Source organism: Carlito syrichta, unplaced genomic scaffold, assembly GCF_000164805.1.
Source record: "Carlito syrichta isolate Samal-C Ts95f unplaced genomic scaffold, Tarsius_syrichta-2.0.1 Scaffold302986, whole genome shotgun sequence".
NCBI lineage: Eukaryota > Metazoa > Chordata > Mammalia > Primates > Tarsiidae > Carlito > Carlito syrichta.
In genome coordinates this window covers 419170-441686 of record NW_007247082.1, presented here as the reverse complement: position 1 = coordinate 441686, position 22517 = coordinate 419170, and the positions used below count along the sequence as shown (strand labels likewise).

The 22517-nt window shown below is 43.6% G+C and overlaps 1 protein-coding gene across 1 annotated transcript in view; it reads left to right on the top strand.

The window, feature by feature from the left end:
* AGBL4 (ATP/GTP binding protein like 4) overlaps window positions 1-22517 on the top strand; it is a 157477-nt gene that overhangs the window by 130536 nt on the left and 4424 nt on the right. The window contains exon 7 of the mRNA XM_008057388.1: window positions 20345-20441. Coding sequence (XP_008055579.1) covers window positions 20345-20441 — 97 coding nt within the window. The remainder of the gene's footprint in view (window positions 1-20344; window positions 20442-22517) is intronic.

Sequence of the window (22517 nt, the reverse complement as noted above, 5' to 3'; positions counted from 1 at the left end):
TCTACATCTATATCTATATATCTCCTATTGGTTGTGTGTGTGTGTGTGTGTGTGTGTGTGTGTGTATGTGTGTGTGAGGAGAGGGGGGAGACAGAGAGATTATATATATGTAAAGCAGTTTATTGTAAGGAATTGGCTCATGCAACCAATAATTATAGCAGCTGAGAAGTCCCAAGATCTGCAGTTAAGAGACTAGAGTCCCAGGAGAGCTGATGTGTAGTTTCAGTATGAGTCTGAGAACCAGGAGAGCTAATGGTGAGGATCTACTTCTAAAGCTAGCAGACTAGAGACTCAGGAAGAACCAATATTTCAACTCTTGTCCAAAAGTCAAAAAGGACCAACGTTCTAGTCCTTAGTCACACAGGTGGTGTTCTCTCTTACTCAGCCTTTTTATTTATTCAGTCTTCCATTGATTGGATGAGGCCCACCCATATTAGGGAGGAAAATATACTTAACTAAGTCTACTCATTCAAATGATAATCTCATCCAGAAATACAAGCACACACAGAATAATGCTTCTTTCAATGTCTGGGCACCAAAGTCAAGTTGGTTAATTGGCTCTTCGGACATATTCAAACACCACGAGAAGAAGTGCAGGTCAAACTGTGGGATCATGAGTTCCAAAGGTTCAGTATAAAGAAATAAGTGAGCCGGGCTCAGTGGCTCAGCCTGTAATCCCGTGCCTTGGCAAGGCTGAGGTGAGTGGTTCGAGACCCACCTGGGCAACTTGGCGAGACCTCATCTCTACAATAAATCAAAAATCAGCTGAGCATGGTAGGTCGTGCCTGTAATTCCGGCTACTCGGAAGGCTGAGGCGGAAGGATCGCCAGAGCCTGGCAGGTTGAGGCTGCAGTGGCCGGGAGAGGTCACTGCACTCCAGTCTGGGCAATGGAGTGAGACTCCAACTCAAAAAAAAAAAAAAGAAAGAAGTGTTTGCTGCATCACTGATCATTGGGTTGATACAGGGTTAGTAGAGTTAATCTAATCCAATCTCCCCCTTTCACAGAAAGAAATAGGGGAAGGAAGGAAGGAAGGAAGGATGGATTTTAAAAACAACAATAGAACTCTTCCTACTTTACAAATGTGTGCATAACTCCTGTGCATACCTCATCTTTGGCATTTTCACTTTGCATTGACAGATCATCATAAATTTAGCAGGTAGAGACTCTTGGAATGATATTACATAAACAAAGACATGAATGAAAATGGAGCATCGGGGAATAACCAGCACTACAGTATGGTCAGGGTACACGGTCAGTATGGAGGAGATATTGCACAGGTAGGCAGGGGCCAGATCACAAGAGGCCCTAATGTAAGAAAAGGGAGCTTAGAGATTTATCCAGAAAGCAACAAGGATCAGGAACTACAAAATGTAGAGATTTACAGTATCTCTCTTTGATAGCAATTTTTATGGTGCTAGGAATGCAGTAAGTGATCATAATTGTTGGTTGAATAAAATTGAGGTGATTAAACTGATACCCAGAGAAGATCAATGACTTATTCAACATCACTGTGAAAGTTGATGGCAAAGCTAGGCTTGATCCCAGGCCAGAGCTCCTGCAAGTGTAATTACTAAAGCTATATATCCCTGGGCACCAGGTTATGACTTATCCAGGGTTTGGGGTTTGAGTGCATTCTATATGACATGATCTAGAAGGATATTTCTCTCCATAATACCAAATTCTTTCCCTCAGAAAGCCCAGGGATGTTTGTGCCCAGCTTCAAGAAGTTCACTGGTCTTCTGTAACCTCATAAGACTCACCAATGTTCTAGCCCAGATGTCTTCTCCTTGGCAACCCATTGCTATTATCAAATGTTTGAGGGCCAGATACAGTGGCCCAAGGCCTGGGGTATTGAAATATGAGTCAGACACAGTTGCTGTGCTCAAGCAGTAGTCTAACCCCGAACATCTGTGTTCCAAACATCTCAAGAACACAGACCCATTCTGAGGACTCTCAGTATGTATGGTACCCTCCAGGCACTGGCTCAAATAGGCTGAAAGACTGAGTGCAGAAACTTGAAAAAAACACTCATATAAATCTTACAGCACAAGATGAAAAGTTACAGATATCACAAAAGAGGGACAGAGTTCAGAGGAGGGGATATGGTTTCAGCGACAAGTTTCAAAGATTTCATGGAGGAGGTGTTATCTTCTAGGCTAAGCCTTGAAGGATGAGTAAGATTGATACCAAGATGGTGGTGCTGGCTAATGCAGGTGGAGAGAGAACATGAGAAAAGGCATAGGCTCCATCATTAGTTATTCAGCAAATGTCAACTCATTGTTTACTGTGTGTCAGGTACTATGAGGGGCAATCGGGATGCAAAGCTGCCCTCTCAGAACTTACAGCCCAGAAAGGAAAGAGGCAAGAGTAAGTACTGTGTGTGTGTGTGTGTGTGTGTGTGTGTGTGTGTGTGTGTGTGTGTGTGTTACACTGGGGGAGAGCAGTGGTGTAGGATTAGGGGGAGGTTTTGGGGAAGATCATCAAATTGGTTATGCTGGATCAAGAACATTTGAGGATCTAAAACTTCAGATTATGTTAGGCCTTCCTTCTCTACTAGCCACAGAAGGTATTTGATATGGAAGAAAAGATAACTATTTACAGAGTTCCTGTTACATACCAGTAAAAAGTGCTTTACATACAATATTCTTATAAATACTCTAAACCACATTGAAATCAGTCTATGTGTCCTCATTTTTTACAAATAAGAAAGCTAAGTTTAAGTAACTAGTTAGCAGTGGGATCTTCATGACTCTAAAGTCCTTGATTTTTTTCCCATTGCATAATGCTGACAAGACAGCATGCTTACCCTATATCCCCTCCTTGTTCCCTGGTTGATTGTGGAGTGTGTGTGTGTGTGTGTGTGTGTGTGTGTGTGTACATGCATGTGCCTGCTCACATTTTCCTGCATACAGGTACCAACTGTAGGCTAAGGGAGATTTTGATTACTTCTGTCCAATTAATGCTCTGTTCATTCTTGCTGTCTCCTTGTGATTAGAATTAATTGCTGCTGATTATACTGTGTGGAAGGAAAAGGACAGCCATCAGCAGTTCCGCTTGGGGGATAAAAACATTGTAATGCAAAACAAAACTGGTTCCCAAGGACTTGAATTAAAAAATCCTCTCTGTTGCAGAAAGATTAGGCATTCCGTAACCAAAATCAATATTCTATGACCCTATCCAGGAAGAAGGACAACCTGTTCCTGTTCTGGCCAGCAGTAAAGATAAAAGGAATTGAGGCAATATATTAATTTGGAAAATTGGTTGTGTGTAAAAACTGCTCATGCGATTTTGCAAATCTCTTTTTCATCTGTAAAATTAAGAGGTTTGATAAGACAAACTCCAAGGTCTTATATTAGCCAAAATTTGGTTGCAAGTGACAGAAAACCCAACTCAAACTGACTTAAATAAAGAGAGGGATTAAGTAGCTATAAAATTTAAAGAAGTCCAAAGGAATACTGGCTTTAGGCATAGCTGGGTCTAGGGACTTAAACAGTGTCCTCAGGACTTGGTCTCAAGCTCTCCCTTCTCAATGCCTCTGCTCTTTCCTGAACCTTGGCTCCGTTCTCCTAGAAGCAAATTGGCTGCCAGTAGTTCCTGCTGGATAGATAGCTCATCTTCTCAGTACTAAGGGCCATTTTTTGTTTCTCAGATCCCAGAACTGAGTCTCTTTGGGCCATATGCCATACCTGACTCATCACTGCGGCAGGAGGAATGTATGTCAGTGCCTCAATTGACCAAGATGGGGTTGACTCTATCCCCACCCAGAGTTTGGGTACAGTTGGCGCTTCCCGAGCCACAGGAATCAAAATGGGGATTCAATGCCAGAAAATGGGGTGTGTGATAGGAGAATACGTTAATAGCAAGAAAATAAAAGAAGATAGACATCCAGCTTCCTGCTTTGATAGTGTATGAATCTCTAACCACTGTTGTGCTGTTGAGTTAAGTCTAGAAAAATACGAAGGTCAGTAAACCTCAGGGAGTACTTGAAGTGGAGAGATATGATTAAAGGCAAAAAGGAGAGAAGAGGATAAAGTATCTATTTTTGAGTATCTACTTTATATGAAGTTCCATACTGGATGTTCATTATGTCATTCAATCGTCAAAATTCTCTTCTTGGTAGCTATTGTTGTGTCCATTTTCTAGGTAAAGAAATTGAAGATTAGTGGGTGAACCATTTGTCTAAGGTTTACTTATTCATTTATGTGTTCTTTTCACAAACAAAATTCTTTGGTGGTATAATAGACTGTAGGGAAACAAGGATGGGGAAATGTAGGTTCCGACCTCAAGAAACTCACAATCTAATGGGAAAGAGAGACGGGCACAGAGCAGTGGAGATTAGAGATGTATTGGCAGAGTCCCAAGTCTGGTAGCTCCCAGGCCATGCTCTTTTTTGTTCCCTGCAAGCGCAAGCCCAGGGCTCCCTACTCTGCCCAGGTGGGTCATTGTTCTGACAGTCTGTGATTCAAGAGAAGCTTATGTTCCTGGATGCCTATTATTACTCCATTAGCTTTGCCTTGTAGCTATAACTAAATCATTTTTTAAGGAACCTGACCCCTTTCCCCGAGGACCTACCTAGAATGGAGCTAGAGGGTCATTGTTTTTTCCACAAAATCTTTTCATCTCTGGAACCAAGAGAGAGTCACATCTCTGGTCTTCTTGAAAATACCTTTTAGATGGTGGTATTCAAGGCCTCATTCTCTTCTTCATCAGATAGTAGTCACTTTTCCCAGGTCCCTAGTTCTGATGGACTTTTCCTCCTTTCCTAAGAATGAGAGGGGAAGAACAAGGCCACTTCACCTTCTGGAGCATACAGTCACTGTCTTATACCCATCTCTACTCCTTGCAGTTTTCTTCTCACAATCAATCATATTCTTCATTAACCACTAGAAAATTACCTCCATTTTTCCTTTCTGTGAAGTCCTGAGATCTTGGCCTAGGAACAAGAAAGGCCAAATTTCCCTCCAAGTTTCTACCATTAGCGTTATTCTTTGTTTCACAGAGCAAATATTGAACGCCTAATGTGCCAGACACTGCTGGCACAGGGGAAACAATGGTGAGCAAAGCAGACATAGCGTATGCAATTAGGAAACTTGGTAGTGTAGAAAAAAGAGACAGATATATACCAAAAACCACACATACAAATGTAAAATTGCCATCATGAAAGAACTGTTAAAGAGTACCAGGAGGTTCGGGAAGGTATATGATGGCAGGAACTGACTTGGCCAGGAAGTCAGGGAGGGCTTTCTCGAGGAAGTGGCCATTGAGCTGAGGTCTGAATAAGCAGCAGAAGTTACTTAGAGGCAATGAGGCAGGTGATTTGAAACATGCCACAAAGGGACATGAAGTGGCACAGAACTGACTTCAGAAATCCTGTTGCCCAGCAGATGAATGAGCGCATGCCATATAATATACTTGTTGTCTTATTGTTACTACAGTAGAGAAGGATGGAGTGAGACATGGAACAAGCATGTTTTACATTCTCACATTAAGTAGATCCTGATTAGCATTTATTAGTGAGAAGGAGGCAGTCAGGCAAAAAGACCCAGTTGGCCCATCAGAGGTGTGGGAGATTGAGAATGGAAGAGAAAGGGAAATTTCCAGAGAAATTATATTCTATCTAAAGATTGGATAAATATATTTATTTCATGGGGAGTTTAAACCCAGTCTCATACCCATCCTGCGAGTGGGATCATTTTCAGCTTTGTTTGACATGAAGCCAGAATGTCTCCAAAATAGCATTAGATACAAGGCAATTCCAATAACTGTCACTTTTAATGGAGTTTCACTATAGAAATCATAGTAGGCTGGGCTCGGTGGCTCAGCCAGTAATCCCAGCACTTTGGGAGGCCAAGACGAGTGGATTGTCTGAGTTCGTGGGTTTGAGACCAGCCTGGGCAACTTGGTGAGACCTGGTCTCTACAATAAATAAAAAATTAGCCGTTCATGGTAGTGCACACCTGTAGTTCTGGCTACTTGGAAGACTGAGGCGGAAGGATCTCCAGAGCCCAGCAGGTTGATGTTGAGGTGGCTGTGAGTGTGCCTCTGTATTCCAGCTGGGTGATGGAGTGAGACTCCAACTCAAAAAAAAAAAAAAGAAAGAAATCATAGTAATCATTTGACATATCTGTACAGCAAAATAAATTTAGGCAACATTACTACTAAGGAGGGTGCTGTGGAATGTACTCCAGGAAAGATAGAGCTCCCTGCCTTCTAAGAGCCACATTCAGACTTTCTAGCTAGGATCAGTGGTGACACCACCAACTGATTCTTAAATACAGGAACTTGATATGATGTCCCAGATGCTTTTCCTCATCCAGTCACCTCTGCCAGTATCCGCATCCAACCTCCAGGTATCATCTTTTTTCACTTGACAGATTTTTCTAATTTCATCCCCACATCCTCCCTGGACAAGAACTATCCTCCCTGTCTGCAGTCTGGATCCCCTTCAAATCATCCTCCATCAGGGCCACAGGAATAATCACCTTGAAGCCAAATCTGAGTATTCTCCATCCCTTAAAACCTTGGCTCTCCATTATCCTTGGGATAAGTGTCATACTCACAACATCACACACAGCACTCATGACCTACTTGCACTTTTCTCTTGCTTCCTTCATCTTGTAGAAGATATTCCAGCCACGACATGTCTCTTCGAAGGGACTACCATGCCTCAGCATGCTTGCACCTACCTCTGCCTTTGTTCAGGATGCCTTTTCATGCCATCATTCCCTCTTTACCTGGCCAATTTCTACCTTCCTTCCAAGGACCCCAGATTTCAGTCTTATGCTACCTCTGTTGGTTTGTTTATTGCCTTTCTCTCTTGCTATAATGTGAGCTCCATGAGAATAGGGACTGTGTTGCTTTGTGCAGTTGTGTCCTAGCAACTAGAAAAGTACCTGGTACATAGTAGATTCTCAATTATTTGTTGATTAAATTTTTTAATGAAGAATCATCTCAGAAAAAATAAAGACAAACTGTTCAACATAGGTGTTGTCTCCTCTGAGAAGCCTTCCAAGGTCCCTCCAATGTTAGAGCTCACTGTCTGCACCCCTACTTTCCTTATTTCCCTTTGCCATAGTGCCATTGCTCTGACTTGCAATTTTTACTTACATGTCTTTTCTAAGGGCTGCTCAAGGATGGGGGTTTAAGTTTTCTCTCCAAACCCATAGTAATTGGCACTTGCCTTCAGAGCAGATAATAAATATTGAGTAAGCAAATGAATTCATTTTAAGAAAGTTAAAATAGTAGAGAATTATAGCATAATAATAATTTTTAAAAAATAATTTTTAAGGCCACAGGTCTTGTAGTTAGATGGACTTGAGTTTAAGCCGTAATATTCTACTTGCTACTTGAGTTATGTTAGACAAGTAACATCTCTGAACCTCAGTTTTGTAACCTGTAACACAGGGATAACAAAATATACCTTGCTTGGGAGTAATAAACGAAACTAGCACAGTACCTGAAAGATGACAGTGAGTGGTCATAAACATTCATTTTATCCCCTAAGTGTCAAGTTTAAGACAACAGTTAAAAAGATAGTAGTCCAAGGACAGAAAAGAAAGTCATAAAATGCTAGAGCCAGGAGGACTCTAAAGATTGAAATGTGAGCCCATTATCATACCGTCCTAGGGATGAGTTCTTTGCTGTTTTGCTTAAAATGAAATAAGGATGTCCCAGAATGAGGAATAAATGAAAGGAGGTGGCCAATAATGAGGTATTATAATGAGGTTTTACAATAGTAATGGCTATGCCTTGGTGACAAAGTGAAGTAAGCCCAATTCCTCCTTATTATCCAAATGGAGAGACTGAGGCCCAGGAGAGGGTCGGTGACCTGCCCAAGGTCATACAGCAGTTGGTGAAAGCTCATGCTCAAATATAGGTCTATTGACTCACAAGATGTTGCTTGTTCCATTAATCCATGTGAACCTAATTGGGGTGAAGACACAGGAACCAGGGAGTGAGCTTCTTTTAAAGATCAGTGACCCGTATCCTGTCCCAACAGCAAACCCCTCAATGGGCCTCTTAAGTTCTGAGCCCAGGGTTTGATGCTTCCCAGCCAAAGACTGACCCCCACTGCTCCCCAACAGAATGACCCAGACACCACCTGAGTTTCACTGTCACCTCCTAGAGATCATCTTTGCTGAGTTGTTCTTTGACCTTGCAGAGGTCTTTGAGGTTTTGTAGTTAAGTTAATGCAGATGCACTTGGGATAGATTGTACATATTGTTCATTCCATTCGAAGTCTGACTTAATTTTACTCCCTACCAGATTCCCGCTAATCCCAGAAAGGTCAGGATATAGGAAGGAAATGGGTCAGAAAATGAGAAGAAGGAATATTACCTGGAAACTGGTAATAAACTCAGTAATCCCCATCCACAGACCTAGAACGGAGAGTCTTAACATTTTGAAAAATGCTGACTCCATTGAAAATTGTAAAAAATTATGAATATTCTCCCCCAAAGATTAACATATTTTGTCTGAAATATCAGAGGGCTCAGGAACCCCCTCATGGCCCTTCTGATCTAGAGGCTCAGGGGGCATCAGAGTCAAAAGGCTTCAAAATATCAGCAAATCAATCCCAATGTTACAGATTGGAAAGAGGAGACTTGCCCTATGCAAGACCTCGCAGTCCCCCAGAAGCAGAGCTGAGGCCCCAACCAGGCCCATCAAAACTCTGTGCACTTATTACACCTCTCTCCCCTCTCCCCTCCCTGCTGCTCCAAAATGCCGCTCTGCAGATATTTGCTTTGGGCTTTGGTCTAATTTTCACTGTGTATCAGTTGAAGCCTCTAAAAATATATGTGAGACAAGCCAGAGTTGAGCATCTCTCAGAGAAGCAAAGCCCCCTCTTAGGTCGAAAGCATCAAAGCTCCTGGCCTGGCTGTGCTGGGCAGACATTACTGACTTCAAGAGCCAATTTCCTGAGTCATGGTCAACTGTCAGTGGGGAAAGGTAGGCACTACCGAGAAATTACTGGTGCCTGGAGTGAAAGAAGTGGGGAATGAGAAAGCCACAAGGCAAGAGATGGTGTGGGAACTGGAGAGAGATTAATTTCCCTCTTGAGTGAGAAGTGGGTCTAAGTTAGACAGATGGGCTATAATACCAGCAGTCCAGGGCAAGCAGGCAAAGAAGAAGCATTTCGGAGATTAGGTGTGCTGGAGATGAAGGGAGGCTACTCTTCCCTGCCAAAGTAATGGGGAGGGGGTTTAAATAATTATCTTACCCGGTTAATGCAGCCTGTGAGCAAGATGCCTTTCCCCTTCTCTGACTCCAAGGAGTTATTCAGGGATTACTTTTCCAGGTAGGGAAGCCATGACTAGTCCCAGCGAAGATCTTGCCCCTGTCTCTCATTTCACCTGCTACATCTCCACCAGATTCTGAGCAACTCCAAGACCTGTGGTTCTCACCCAGGGGCGAGTTTGCCCCAGGGAATGTTTGGTGATATTTGAAGACTGTTTGGTTGTCACAATGGGTGGTTGTTGCTGACATCTAGTGGGAGAGACCAGGGATGCTGCTAAGCACCCTACCATGCACAGGACAACCCCTATAACACAGAATCACTCAGCCCATCATGTCAGTAGTGCCTGGATTGCAAGCAACCTGTGGGCAGGACCGTCTCTGTTTTGCTTACTCTACACAACCAGTAATGTGGTCTGAAACCAGTGTGTATGCTCTATATATCTATTATAAGGCCCAGCACACAGGAGGTGTTTGATAAGTGTCTGCTGAATGAATCAATGAGGAACAAATAATGAATGACAGACAATAAGCTGCCTAATACGGTCTGAAGTTCAAATATTCCCCAAGGTCGTCTCATATAGAATCAGGCACATTATACCTGAGGTTAGATCTTTATTTATTCTAGCCCAGCCAGCCTCCAACCTGGCTTCTTTCCAAAAGACCCCATTAGGGTGGTAGGCACCACCTTCATGTCTGGCAAAGCTGGTTTTCATCTGCTTGGTCAGAAAGGACATGCCTGCTCCGTTGTAGAGCACAAAGAGTGAGACTTAGAATGAGAGATCATCTAGTTAAACATCCAGCCAATTTTGCAGGAGAGGAAACTGAGGTATACAGCATGGACAAAAACTAAGAGGTCTTATATTGAACATCCAGAAAGCATAAGATCTTAAAAATTCTTTCTTGATTCTTCCTTCTACTGCCTCTGTTCTCTTTTTCTCCCTCCCTCTTCTTGGTGTTTTGTTTTGCTTTGTTTCCTTGCCTCTATCCATAGGCCTAACACATGCTGAACGGCTCCAGAAACAAATCTGAACATGACACACCCTTGTTTTTGAAGCTCACTTTGTTGGAGATGGAAGTTTCATAAGCAATAATGATGACAAAAAGAGCTACTACATGCCAGCATTGTACTGGGTGCCCTGGATATATCATTTCTCATCAACACAATAATCCTGTGATGTGGGTAGCAGTATCCATTTCAGAGATGAGGCTCAGAGACAGTAAGTTGCACCGTTATATATGTAGGAGCCAAGATTAAAACCTATTCTTTTCTAAACCCCACCTTCTAGATATAGGTACAATGGGATATAGTGTTAGTAGAAAAGACTTAGACTCTCTTATGAAAGGCCATGAAGACGATCAGACTTAAGAGTTTAGATCTTACCCTGCAGGTTACAGGGAGTCTATGTAGAGTTGTAGGTCAGGAAATGATGAAGGTTAGCAATTGTGATAATATCTTTCTCAGCAATAATGGGGGAAATAGAAAGCCCGAAGGCCAAGTAGGAGGTTGAAGCAATACCAGATAAGAGATGAAGGTCTGAATTAGAGGAAAACTAGTGGAGAGAGAGAGAAGAAGGTTTCTCTACATTTAAAAGGCAAAATAGGAAGCACTGCCCCTGAGAGGCAGCAAATAATACCAGTAAAAGGCACTCTGAAGTTAGACATATCTGGGTTCGAATCCTGGTAAATCCACTTGCTGTTTGTACGGATCAGGCAGGGTGGAGTTGGTTGAGCATCCAGCAAGGTGTCTCGCACAGACCAGAACTCCACTCCTGTCACCCACCTTCATCCTTAGGTCTTAACCAAGCAGGTGAACTCTCAGGGGGCATACAGTAGGCTAAATAGTGACTACAAAGACATTCAGATCCTAGTCCCTGGAGCCTATTGATACTTCTGTATATGGAAACAAGGTCTTTGCAAATGTTATGGTTAAGGATCTTGAGATGGGAGATTGAGATTATCCTGGATTATCTGGGTGGGCCCTAAATACAATCACATATATCCCTATAAGAGAGAGACTGAGGGAGATTTGACACACACTGTTGAGGGAGGAAACAATGTGACCATGGAGCCAGAGATTGGAGTCATGTGGTCACAAGCCAAGGAATGCCAGCAACCACCAGAAATAAGAGATTTCTCGACTTTCTCCCCTGGAGCCTGTGGAGGGAGTATGATCCTGTGAATGCCTTGATTTTGGCCTGATTTCTGGCTTCCAGAGCTGTGGAAGAATAAATCTCTCTTGTTTAAGCCACGAAGTTTATGGTAATTTGTTACAATCTCCCATCTCAAGATCCTTAACCATAACATTTGCAAAGACCTTGTTTCCATATACAGAAGTATCAATAGGCTCATTCTGTGATGATTTGGACACCCCCTCCCACATTTATATGTCAGCACTTGTCTCCAGCTCCTTCATGGAGTCTCTCAGAAAATACTTACCTTTTGGAATTGTATTTCACATATTAACCTGCAGGTTTTCCTTCCTGTCACTGTCTATGTCTCTCCCTTCCTTCTCTCTGTCCTCCTCTGTCTCTCTCGCTGTTTTTGTCTCTGCTTCAGTCTTACTGCATCTCATCTAGTGGCTCTTCTTATGCCTGTTTCTCTATTTGTTTTCCTTTTGTCTCTTTCTGTCTCACCTTTTGCCTCTCTCTCCCCCTCCCTCCTCCTGTTGTTTACATTCCTATCTCTCTCTTATACTCTCTCAGTTTGATTCTCTCATTTTTTGCTGCTCGCTCCGTTTTTCTATCCTTCTCTGCCCCTCACTTCATTTCTCCTTCAGTGTTTAAGTTTGTGTTTCTCTCGATCTCTTTGATGATCTCTCTCCTTGTTTTTCTGTTTCATCCTTACCAGTTTCTATCTGTATCTTTCTGCCGGTTTGCATCTCTTTTTCTTTGGGTCTCTGCATCTACCTATGTCATTGTCTCTTCCTCCCTCCTGCTGTCTCTCTCTGACTCACCCTGACTCTCTGATTCTCTGTCTTTCACAGGCCTTCTTACCTAGGGGGTGCCTCGGGACTTGCCTGCGAGTGGAAAGGGCTCTGCAATTATATCTGCAGCCTCCACACTACACTTCAGAGAAGGATTCATCTGTTTAGTCATGCACCTGTCCGACACTGTGGGAGGATTGGCGAGGGAGGCAGAGACAAAAGATATTTCATTATCGCATTGTTCTTCTGGCTTTACCTAGAGGCTCCTAGGCAGGTGCCTCTTAATATTCCAGCAGTGCTGTCAGCCTTACCAAAGAGAAATCACTTTTCCTTGGCCTACCCCTCTGCAGAATTAATCTTTCCCCTTTAATGATGATCATCTGTTGTTGGCAGGGGTAGGAGTGTGAGCAGAGAATGAATTCTAGGTGGGGGTTTCCACACAGCAAGTGGGAGTTAAATTTTCTTATTTGGAGGTGGGATATGGCGAGAAAATATCTTTGTGGGGCCAGGGATTGTCTGTTTTTCTCTTTGTTGTATCTCAGCTCCTAGAGTAGTGTCTGGTTCATAGAAAACACAATAAATATCCGAATGAATGAACAAGTGAATAAATGAATGGACTTCCATCCACCTTGTGCCAATACTTGGTGTGCCTCATCAGATAAGTGACTTCTGATTCCTCATTTGCAAAATAGAGGTAATAACCAGAGCTGTTTTGGCACACGACGGTAGGGACAGAGGAAGTAAGGTGTGGCCTCTGAGGAGAGAGGTGACCTCAGTACCTTCAGGACAGGACAGGGCAACTGAGCTCACTGCGGGTTCTGGAAGAGCTGTAGGGGGTGAGAAGTGTGGAGAAGGTTTCAGAGATAGTCTGTGAGGGATGGAGGGGTACGGGGAAGGGAGGACACAGGCCAGGCGGCAGGACGTGTGGGATACCCTGGGGCTGCTCTAGGATGTAGAAACGACCCGCAGTTAGGAATCTGTAATGTGCCAGGAAGGAGGTGTCTCTAATCCCACCAAGGAAGACTCTTTCCTGGGGCTGATTATTATCCCCAATTTGGAACTGAGCTGCATTTAGCAAGAGCCCAATTGTGTAGTGACTGGTCAGGACTTGTGTTTCAGATGAAGAGAATCATTGCCTCTTTGGTGCTGGTCAGCTCCTGAGCCTCCTCCAAACCCAGCCACACCCTAAGGAATCCTCTCAGACCCCTCCACCTAATGCTGTAATTTGCTCCCTGCCCCTAGTACTCCCCTTGCCCTGCTATCTTTACTTCATAACACTTATAAATTTCTGGCACTTACATAATTTACATGTGTTAAGTTTACAGTTGTCTTCCACAGCTAGAATGTGAGCTCCACAAAGACAGGTATCTCTCTCTGAGTGTAACTCAGGTGCCTAAAATGACTCGGCATATAGTAGCTTCTCAATAAATATTTGCGACTGAAAGAACAAGGATGAAATTTTTCATAAGCTTATTGTATTAAGGCCTTTGCTTGTCTGTCTCATTTAATTGAGAAGGACTTGAGAGACTACATTTACCCACAGAGAAGTTAGGACTGGAGGAGGGAAATGGCCAACATCGCATGGCAAGTTAGTGATGAAAACCATGTTGGTCTCTTGACTCCCACTTGTGTGTTCATTCAAGGCCTCAGATCTGAGGTCCTGAGTCAAGCGAACAGAGGATCCGGCAGTTACCGCCACTCTCCTAGAGTCCTTGAGACACCCTGAGGCATGTGATTTCTGAGAGGAGGGAGAGCAGGTGGAGAGTTGAGCAGGATGGAGCACAGCCCACAGTCAACAAGTGTCTGTGGCATGAATAATCCTAAAGAGTGGATAATTCAGAACCCATTCCCAGTATCTGTTTTCTTTTTTTCCCATTTATGATTCAGGAGCTGGATGCGTAATAACAGGTATTGCAACCTAAAATGCTCCAAACCAAACTCCTAATTTTTTCCCCGAAGCTGTTCTTCCCTGTTTCCCACATCGCTGACCAGGGCACCCCTCCACCTAGCTGTTTAGAGCCAAACACAAAGGAGTCATTCTTCACTCCATCCTCTCCTTCAGGTCCCACATCCAACCTGACAGCAGGTTCTGTTAACTCTTCCCCCAAAATATATCTTCCCATTTCTACAGCCCCTGGGTGGTCTAGGAACTCCTGATGCTACCCCTGAACCATTGCAGTCGTTTCCTGGCTGCTCTTCCTGCTTTCCACTTTTCCCGTCTGATCTTCAGCAAAGCAGTGACTTTCAAAATATGAATCAGGCTGTGTCATTTTCTCACTTCAAACTCTTCAGTGGCTTTTTGGTCATCTAGAAAGTCCAGACTCTTTAAGGTGACCCAGAATAAGGCTGTAGTGACCTAGCCCTTGCCTCTTGCCCCTGCCAATCCCCTTCCAGCCCCTGTCTCATACCTGAGGACCTGCCCACTCGCCCTTTCCTCTTCAAAGGTGTTACCGCTCTCAGTTTGCATGTCGCTTCCTCAGAGAAGCTTGCCCACATACCTGTTATCCTCAGCTATAGACCCTATGCATTTTCTTCATAGCACTATTACAATTGCAATTATGTATTTATTTGGTTTTTTAAACTACTTTTCTGTCTCGGCTTCTAGACTTAAGAACTGTTGACTTAGTTTTGTTTTGTTTTTAACTATGGTATATCCTGAGCCTTCCAAAGAGCCTAAACATAGTAGATGGTCAATAAATATACATTGAGTAAATGAGTGACTGATGCAACTCATAGATACTCACTGGTTTTTATTGCCTACAGAAGGAACGTTTGTATTTTTTATTTGGCATTCAGAACCTCCACTCATCTTTCTCTAACTTAATATTGCAGCCTCACCTTTCACTCTGCATTTTAAGCTGCATTGGTCCTCAGGCCCCTCTCTGTCTCATTTCAGGTCACATTTTTTCTCTGCCAATGCTTCTCTCTCTTCTCTCTAAGATGTCTCTGTCCTTCAAATCTTTGTTATATGCCCACCTCCATGAAACCTTTCACACTTCCTCCATTCAGGATTCATTCTTTTTCTACACATCCACAGAATTTTGTGTTTGAATTTATGATCACACTCAAGAGAGGAGACAACATATGCATTGTTAAAAGACACTGAGGTTCATATGTTACCTCTGTCACTTTCAGGCCGCAAGACTGGATTGATTATGTAAACAGTCTGATTTTCAATTTCCTCATCTGTGAAATATGTGTTGAACTGTGATTTGACCTTGCAGGGCTATGGCGAAGATTGGTGATAGTAACTACAAAGTATACATTGCACAGAGTCAATTCTAAAATAAAATAGTAGTTGCTTTTGTGAAGGGGGCAATGCAACAGTCTGCCTGGTAATGTAGTTAATCAGGACATGTTGGTTTCCTCCTCTAGACTGTAAAGTATGTTCATCTAACTCTTCTTTATCTAACCCCAGTCTCCATCCTTTCTTAGCAGTATACACATGGGAGGATCCCAACACATGTTTGAGTGGATGCATGCAGGAATTCATTCACTCATTCCTTCATGCATCCACTCAAACCTTCATTACCTTGAAGGGCTCCAATGAAATAGGAGGCTGGGGCTACTGACACCCATCCTTTACCTCAAAAAAGCTCTGAATGGAAGTCACGGAATCAGTCCAAGTTTTAGACAATTCCAACTGAATCCCTCTGCTTTACCACTTTGAGGATTCTGATCCTACCTACCCTGTGGTGACCAGCCATTCCTGGCCGTCTCCAAGAAATAGATCAGTGACCTACATATGAATCTGAGGCTAGTAAAATTTTTAACTTACAAACTATCCTGAGATTTTTTGTTAACAACGAATAGTTGGGAATTTTCACTTCATTTTTTTCCTCTTTTAATTCTACAGTATATTGAAAAAGGTTCCAGCCAAGAGAGTTATTGCCTCTCTCCTTACCTCGGTTTTAAATCTTTGTTCAAAGACAACTTGTTTTAATTGAAAATGTTCAATCAATTTCTCCCCTCTTCCCCAACCATGTCCTGTTCCTTGACCTAAACAGGGCCATGGCAGTAAATAATCTGGAGTGAGGCTTTCAGGATTTGAGGAATATATAATAGGTTTGTAGAGGGGAAAGGAAGGTGGGTTATTCCAGATGACTCCTGTCTTTAAAATCCTGTCTTTTAAACAGAGGCTGTCCAGAATGATTAACACCTTATAGTGGGATGTTTTATGGAATAGCCCATCTCCTTCCCTTGTACAGTTGAAGAGGATTGATTAACAAGGATACTTCCTACCATTACTTCAAGCCTGGCTCTTTCTATGGGTTAATGAGGAAAAGATCAGGCTTCTCTCTCCTCCATTCTTTCATCCAGTCTATCCCTCTGTGGTTCATCATCTAGGCACCATCACATGCTTCATCCCAAAACCCTGTGAAGTAGGCATTTGTGGTGAAATTTTATAGATGAAGAAACTGAAGCTCAGGGAGATGGGATAATTTATGCAAGGTCACACAATATTCTAGTTCCCGTTTTCTGCATTAAAAAATTGCCCCCAAACTTAGTGGCTTAGAATAATAATAGTTGTTTTCTCATATTCTTCGTGGGTCCAGAGGTAAGGTCTCAGCTGGGTGGTTCTAGCTAAGAATCAGATGCAGTTGTAGTCAGGTAATGGCGGGAGGTGGAACCGAAGAATGCTGGAGGAACTATAGGCTGGAGTCTCTCTTCTCTCTTCTTGTAGTCTCAAGAGAGTCAGGCTGCTTGCATGGAGGTGCAGGACTCCAGCCTGAGAATTCCATCAAGCAAGTACAAGCTGCATCACCTTTTCTGTCCTCACCTCAAGTTCCACAATGTCACTTCTCCCACTTCTGTCATTCTTTTTGTTACAAGTGAGTCACAAGCCCATTCAAATTCAAGGGGGGGGGGGACATAGACCACACCTCTCAATGTAAGCAGTGTCAAGGTCATATTATAGAATAATGTGTGAGATGAAAGATATTGTCACAGGCATCTTTGGAAAATACTATCTGCCATGCACAGCACGTAGCAGAGCCAGGATTCGGATTAGATATGTCTGCCTCAAAATTTTTGCTGAACCTTTTAGCTCAGACTGCAGGAACATCGGCTATCCTCTGTGCCCTGTGGATTGTACTGTTAACACACACAACCACAATTTGGTCTCCTCAAGCCAACTAGAGACTGGCTGGGTGAAAGCAGCCAGCCCACCTCTCTGGGCCCTGGCAGTGAGACTGCCTCCAGAGTCTGCTGGTCAAAGAGGCCATGTTTAATGCCAGCTTGTAAACTTTTTGAAGAAGAGGACAGAGAAGGTCGGTCACATCCAGAGGAAGGAACCAGGTGGCAGCCCCAGAGCACAGCGAGCCTGCGGCACATCTCACTGTCATAAACAACTTGTCTGGTGTTTTTCCTTCTCCCACCAGGCACTGGCCTGGGATGACTCAGGCTTTGACAGAAAAGGTGCCTTCAAGTTGGGAAGCAGGCCAGAATAGTGGAAAACTCATGGTTCTGGAGTCAGACTTGCATAGGTTTGAGTCCTGACTCTACCATTACCAGTTATGTAGCCTTAAACAAATTTCTTAACCTACAAAAGGAAGATAAAATTGCCTTTGTCATTGGTTGTTTCGAAAATTAGAATGCATATCTAGTCAGAGCATCTAGTGCAGGGCCAGGCACATAGTAGCTGCTTCATAAATGCAAATTTTCACGTCCTGGGCCATGTCCAACCTGAGTTTAGGGACTTCTTGAAGAAGATGGTGAGAACTCACTTGACTTTTTCTCAAATGCTTGTCCTTCTCCATGGCCCTGCTTGGCACAGCAGCCTAGACAACCTAGGCCAGCCCCAGACAGCACTGAAGGAAGGCCTGCAGCAGCTGCCCAATATCCCACAGAAGGAAGCAACTGCACTTTGTCCTCTCCACTGTGACCTACCAAGGCCCTTCTCACCAAACACTCCTTCACGTGGGTCTTAGCACACTGCAGGGTTTCAAAATGCTTGTTGGATAGATGGAAGGATGGATGGATGATAGATGGTAGATCTTTTCTGCCCTGTTGTTCACTTGTGTCCTCTCTCTGAAATGCCCTCTTCAGTTGTCCTACCTTTATACTTTATAACTGAGAATGGTCCTTCTCCAGAGAGCCCTTTGGGCCAATCTCAGGCTCCTGCTCTGCTGCATGTCACCCTGCATGGCCCCCCCATATGTTCTGAAGTCAGGGGTGTGTGTGAGAGAGACACAGAAGTGTATATGAAATGGTGCCGTGTCCTGGTGGCCCTCACAGAGAGATGGTTAGGCAAAGTAGTTAAACGCATGGATCCAGAGCACATAGGTTCAATCCCAGCTCCTTATTAGCTGCCCAACCTTTGGGAAAATTACTTGCCCTCTCTGAACAATGGAAATAGTATATCTACTTCATTGTCTTGTGAAGATTAAATGTCACTATACATAAGGCCCTTAAAAGATTGCCCAGCCCATACTAAACGTTATGTAAGTATTAACTATTATTTATTCATTCAACAAATATGTATTTCATACTTCCTATCTGCTGAGTATGTGGGAATTTAGGTGATGAATAAGACAGATGTGACCTCTGCCTCATAGAGCTTGCAGGCTAGAAGGGGCTACTGAAAAGAAGACACAGTTAAAATACACTCTGAGGAGTGGTCTGGGTGGTGAAGACCTGGAAGAAGAGGCTGTGGGAAAACCTAGGAGGGGCGTTCCTCCCAGTAAGGAAGACTTAGCCAGTAAAGTGGCAACAGAGCTGAGTCTGGAGTAGGAGTGTGTTCTGGAAGTTCTGTGAAAGGCAGGGGAGTGGTCTCGAAGATGGCAGGGTACGGGCAGATGCCTGGAGGCAGAAGTTCAGGATTGCTGAATGTGAAGGGCAAGCAGGGTGGAAGCTGGGACATAGCCCGCACAATGCTGAGAAAGTAATCCAAAACCCAACTGGGAACAGCCTTGTAAATTGTGCTCAGAAATTTGGACTTTAAAGGCAACTGGAAGGTGCTGACAGTTTTTACTCAGCTAAGTTACATGGTTAGATCAGCATTTTAGAACAATCCTCCCTTGGCTGCAGTGTAGATAATGGACTTGATGGGGACCAGTCCTGTGGCAGGGAGGCCCATGAGAACAGGGTGACAGCAATTCAGGAGAAAGATAATGTTGGCCTATTCTCGGGGAGTGGAAAGAAGTGAACAAATTCAAGAGACAGAAAGTCTCATGGAGAAGAGTTGGTGACAACTGGGATGTTCAGAGCTGAGGGGTGAGGGAGAGGGAAGGGCTAAGGGTTCAGGTGAGTACACACTTGATTTCCATACTATGAGATGAGTGACAAGTGCTTTGAATGAAGTCAGTTCGGAAGCCATGATGCTGTGGGGCAAGGACACCAGTCGCAGCCCTGGGAGGAGAGGAGAGGTGCATCCTGGAAGGCTCTACTAAAGAGATATCATCTAATTGGAGAATTGATGGATATAAAGTAGCCAAGGGAAAAGGAGGAGAGATACTTCAAGCAGAGGATATAGCAAGTGTGAAGGCCCAGATGTGTGAGAGATAACAACAGAGACTCTATGCTATTGAGGAGATGATTATTGTAGTAATTCATACTAAAGTGTTAATGGTCAGTATGGAATTGGCCCTTTCTCCTTCCCCAGGGATTTTGCACTTTAACAGTTCATGAATCTTTTGGGCAGTGACATGGTAGAATTTCAAGGGGCAATGGGGGTACTAGTTAGGATAAGGTGGTTTTACCATTGTACCTGAGGCTCCCAAAGTAGATGACTGATCCCTGATAGTCAGGCAGACCCTAGTCTATATACAATAAAGATCTCTTTCCCAGAGTTTTGCTTGTCTGACTCCATGCTGAGCCACCTGAGACCAGATGAAGGGAGTCTAGTGCTTTCTAAAGTGTGGCAGTATATTCTAAAAGCCATTAGCACAGGCTTTTGGTGAGAGGCTACCTAGCTCCATATCCTGGCCTCTCCATTTCCTGCTTCTGTGACCTTAGGCAAACCATTTCAGTTCTGTGCACTTCAGTTTCCTAATCTGTAAAATGAGGATAATAATAGTAATTACAATGTAAGATTTTGTGAGGATCAAAAGAGAGAGTGCATACAAAAAGCAGAACAACACGTGGTGTCACTGTTTTTAATACTCATCATTTTTTTAGTGTCCTCTTCTCACTCTGTCTCTGTCTCTTTTCAAAAGTTATTTCTTAACGCACACACCTACAGATATGAAGCTGGGGCGGAACGTGGCAAGGACGTTTTTGGATTATTATCACCTGAACCCCATGGTTGAGAAGTTGGCGATTCCCATGCCGAGGCTGCGGTAAGTGGCAGAGCAGAGTGGTCTGGGCTTGAGTCCAGCTGCACTGGCCATGTTCAGGGCAACTTCCCTTTGCCTCTCACTGGGCCTCAGTTTCCTGTCTGTGCCACAGGAAAGATAATCCTGGACATTTTACAAAGATTGTATGGGACAGAAAAGTGTATTTCCTGAGCATAACGCATCATTAAGGGTCAGTGAGACTGTGAGGAGTGGTCACATTTCTGGGTTTAACATGAGAATCCACAGGGATGGGGGCTGTGGGGAGCTGAGATCAGCTACTGTTCTGAGTTAGGCTGAGTATTTCCACATGTCTCCTCATCTGATAGCTCATCCTCTAGGATTTCTATGTGAACCTCCTCAATTCTTCAATTTCCTTGTCTGTGAAGTGAGGACAGTGGAGCCTGCTTATAAGATTGTTATGAGATGTGTCTTAAAGCACCCAGTACAATTCCAGGCTTACATATATCATTCCAGTACACAATAGTCCCTTTCTCTCGAGATGTGAAGGTTTGGGGCTGGAGAGGACATACCATTGAGAAGTTCCACCTCAGGTCCTCTGCTGAGGCCAACTTTCAGGTCCAGTAAGGAGAGATGGTTAGGAGGTGAACCAGAGTCTGACATGTTGGGTGTTCCCGTGCCCATTGGCAGTGAACCCAGGAACGTTTAAGCAGTGACATCCAGTGGCATACGGAATGTGCTGCCTTGCCCTACCTGAGCTTATCTCCTACTCCCTCAGGGGTCCATCTTCCTTGGAGGAGGTGACCATGTCCAACTCCCTGCTCCTGCCAGACCATTCTTTCCACTGACCTTGCCCATGACCTTATCCATGTACTTTCGTACCTCAGGGCTTTTGCACTGATGCACATTCCTCTCCAACTGGCTATTAATTAAAACAATATAAATGACTTTTCTTCTACAAAGTACTGTTTGTACATCATCTTATTTATTCCTTGTAGACATTGTATTCCCCATATTACATATAAGGAAAAGGAGGCTCAGAAAGATGAAAAGAAGGTCTGCGATGCCTGAGATCAAAGAGTTTTGGGCAGAGCCAGGGTTTGAGCCTAGGCTTTAATGATTCCAAAGCTGAACTGAAGTCCAGCTAAGCTCTACCTCAAGTGAATGTTCATCAGTGTGGATTCAAATTTTTGTTGCAGGATCATTTAAGTTATGGAATCATAGGCAAGTTTCTTGGCCTCTTGAAGCTTTTCTCTACCTACTTGAAAACAGGGATAATAGCAACCTCTAAATATGGTTCTGCAGATTAAATTTTAGCATAATAGAGTGCCCAGCAGCTAGTAGGTGCTCAATAAATGTTTTCATTTCCTCTTGTTTCTGGGTTGCAGCCCCAGATTTCTAACCAGATCATCAAGGCCAACGACAAGTCCCTTGACTTATCTGGTTGAGTTGAATGATGTCTCAGGCCTGCATCCCACATCTCCAAGCCCTGCATTCATGTAGGGATATACTCTGACCAATACCCTGCCTCAGATTGTTCATAAATCATCTGGGATCTCTTTGCCCCCAATCCTGGGGTATTAGAAGCTCTTGCAAGAGGATGTTTATTTCTTTTGCCCCTGCAGTGGCTACCCTGCACTGAGCATTCATGCATATGTATATTCATTCATCCACTCAGGAAAGGCAACACTTTATGTCAGACTCCTGGCAGGAGGGAGGTTCTTGGATGAGTAGCTGATTAAAGCATGATCCCTGCCTCTGAGGAGCTCACCTATAGAGAAAAGTGCTCAGTTCATTCTTAGAAGTCATTCTTGATTGGCTAAAGTTCTTAAAAATTTAAAGCTTTATAAAACTCAAAAGAATTCTTAGAATCTCATTAACAAGTTAATTTGGGGATTGTCCCTTTCAGGTCCTCTGTCAGCCAAAAAAATTATCCTGATCCTTAACCATTTTTCCTTGCATGTTACATTGTCATAGAGCAGTGAAGTGATGATCCTCCAGTCTCTCTTCATGATATAGATGAGGACATCGAGGCCTAGGGAGTGAAGGAGTCAGTCAGGGTCATGTGGCCAGAGCCAGGACTAGAACGCAAATCCTTGCCCCCAGCCTGGTGTGCTCAGC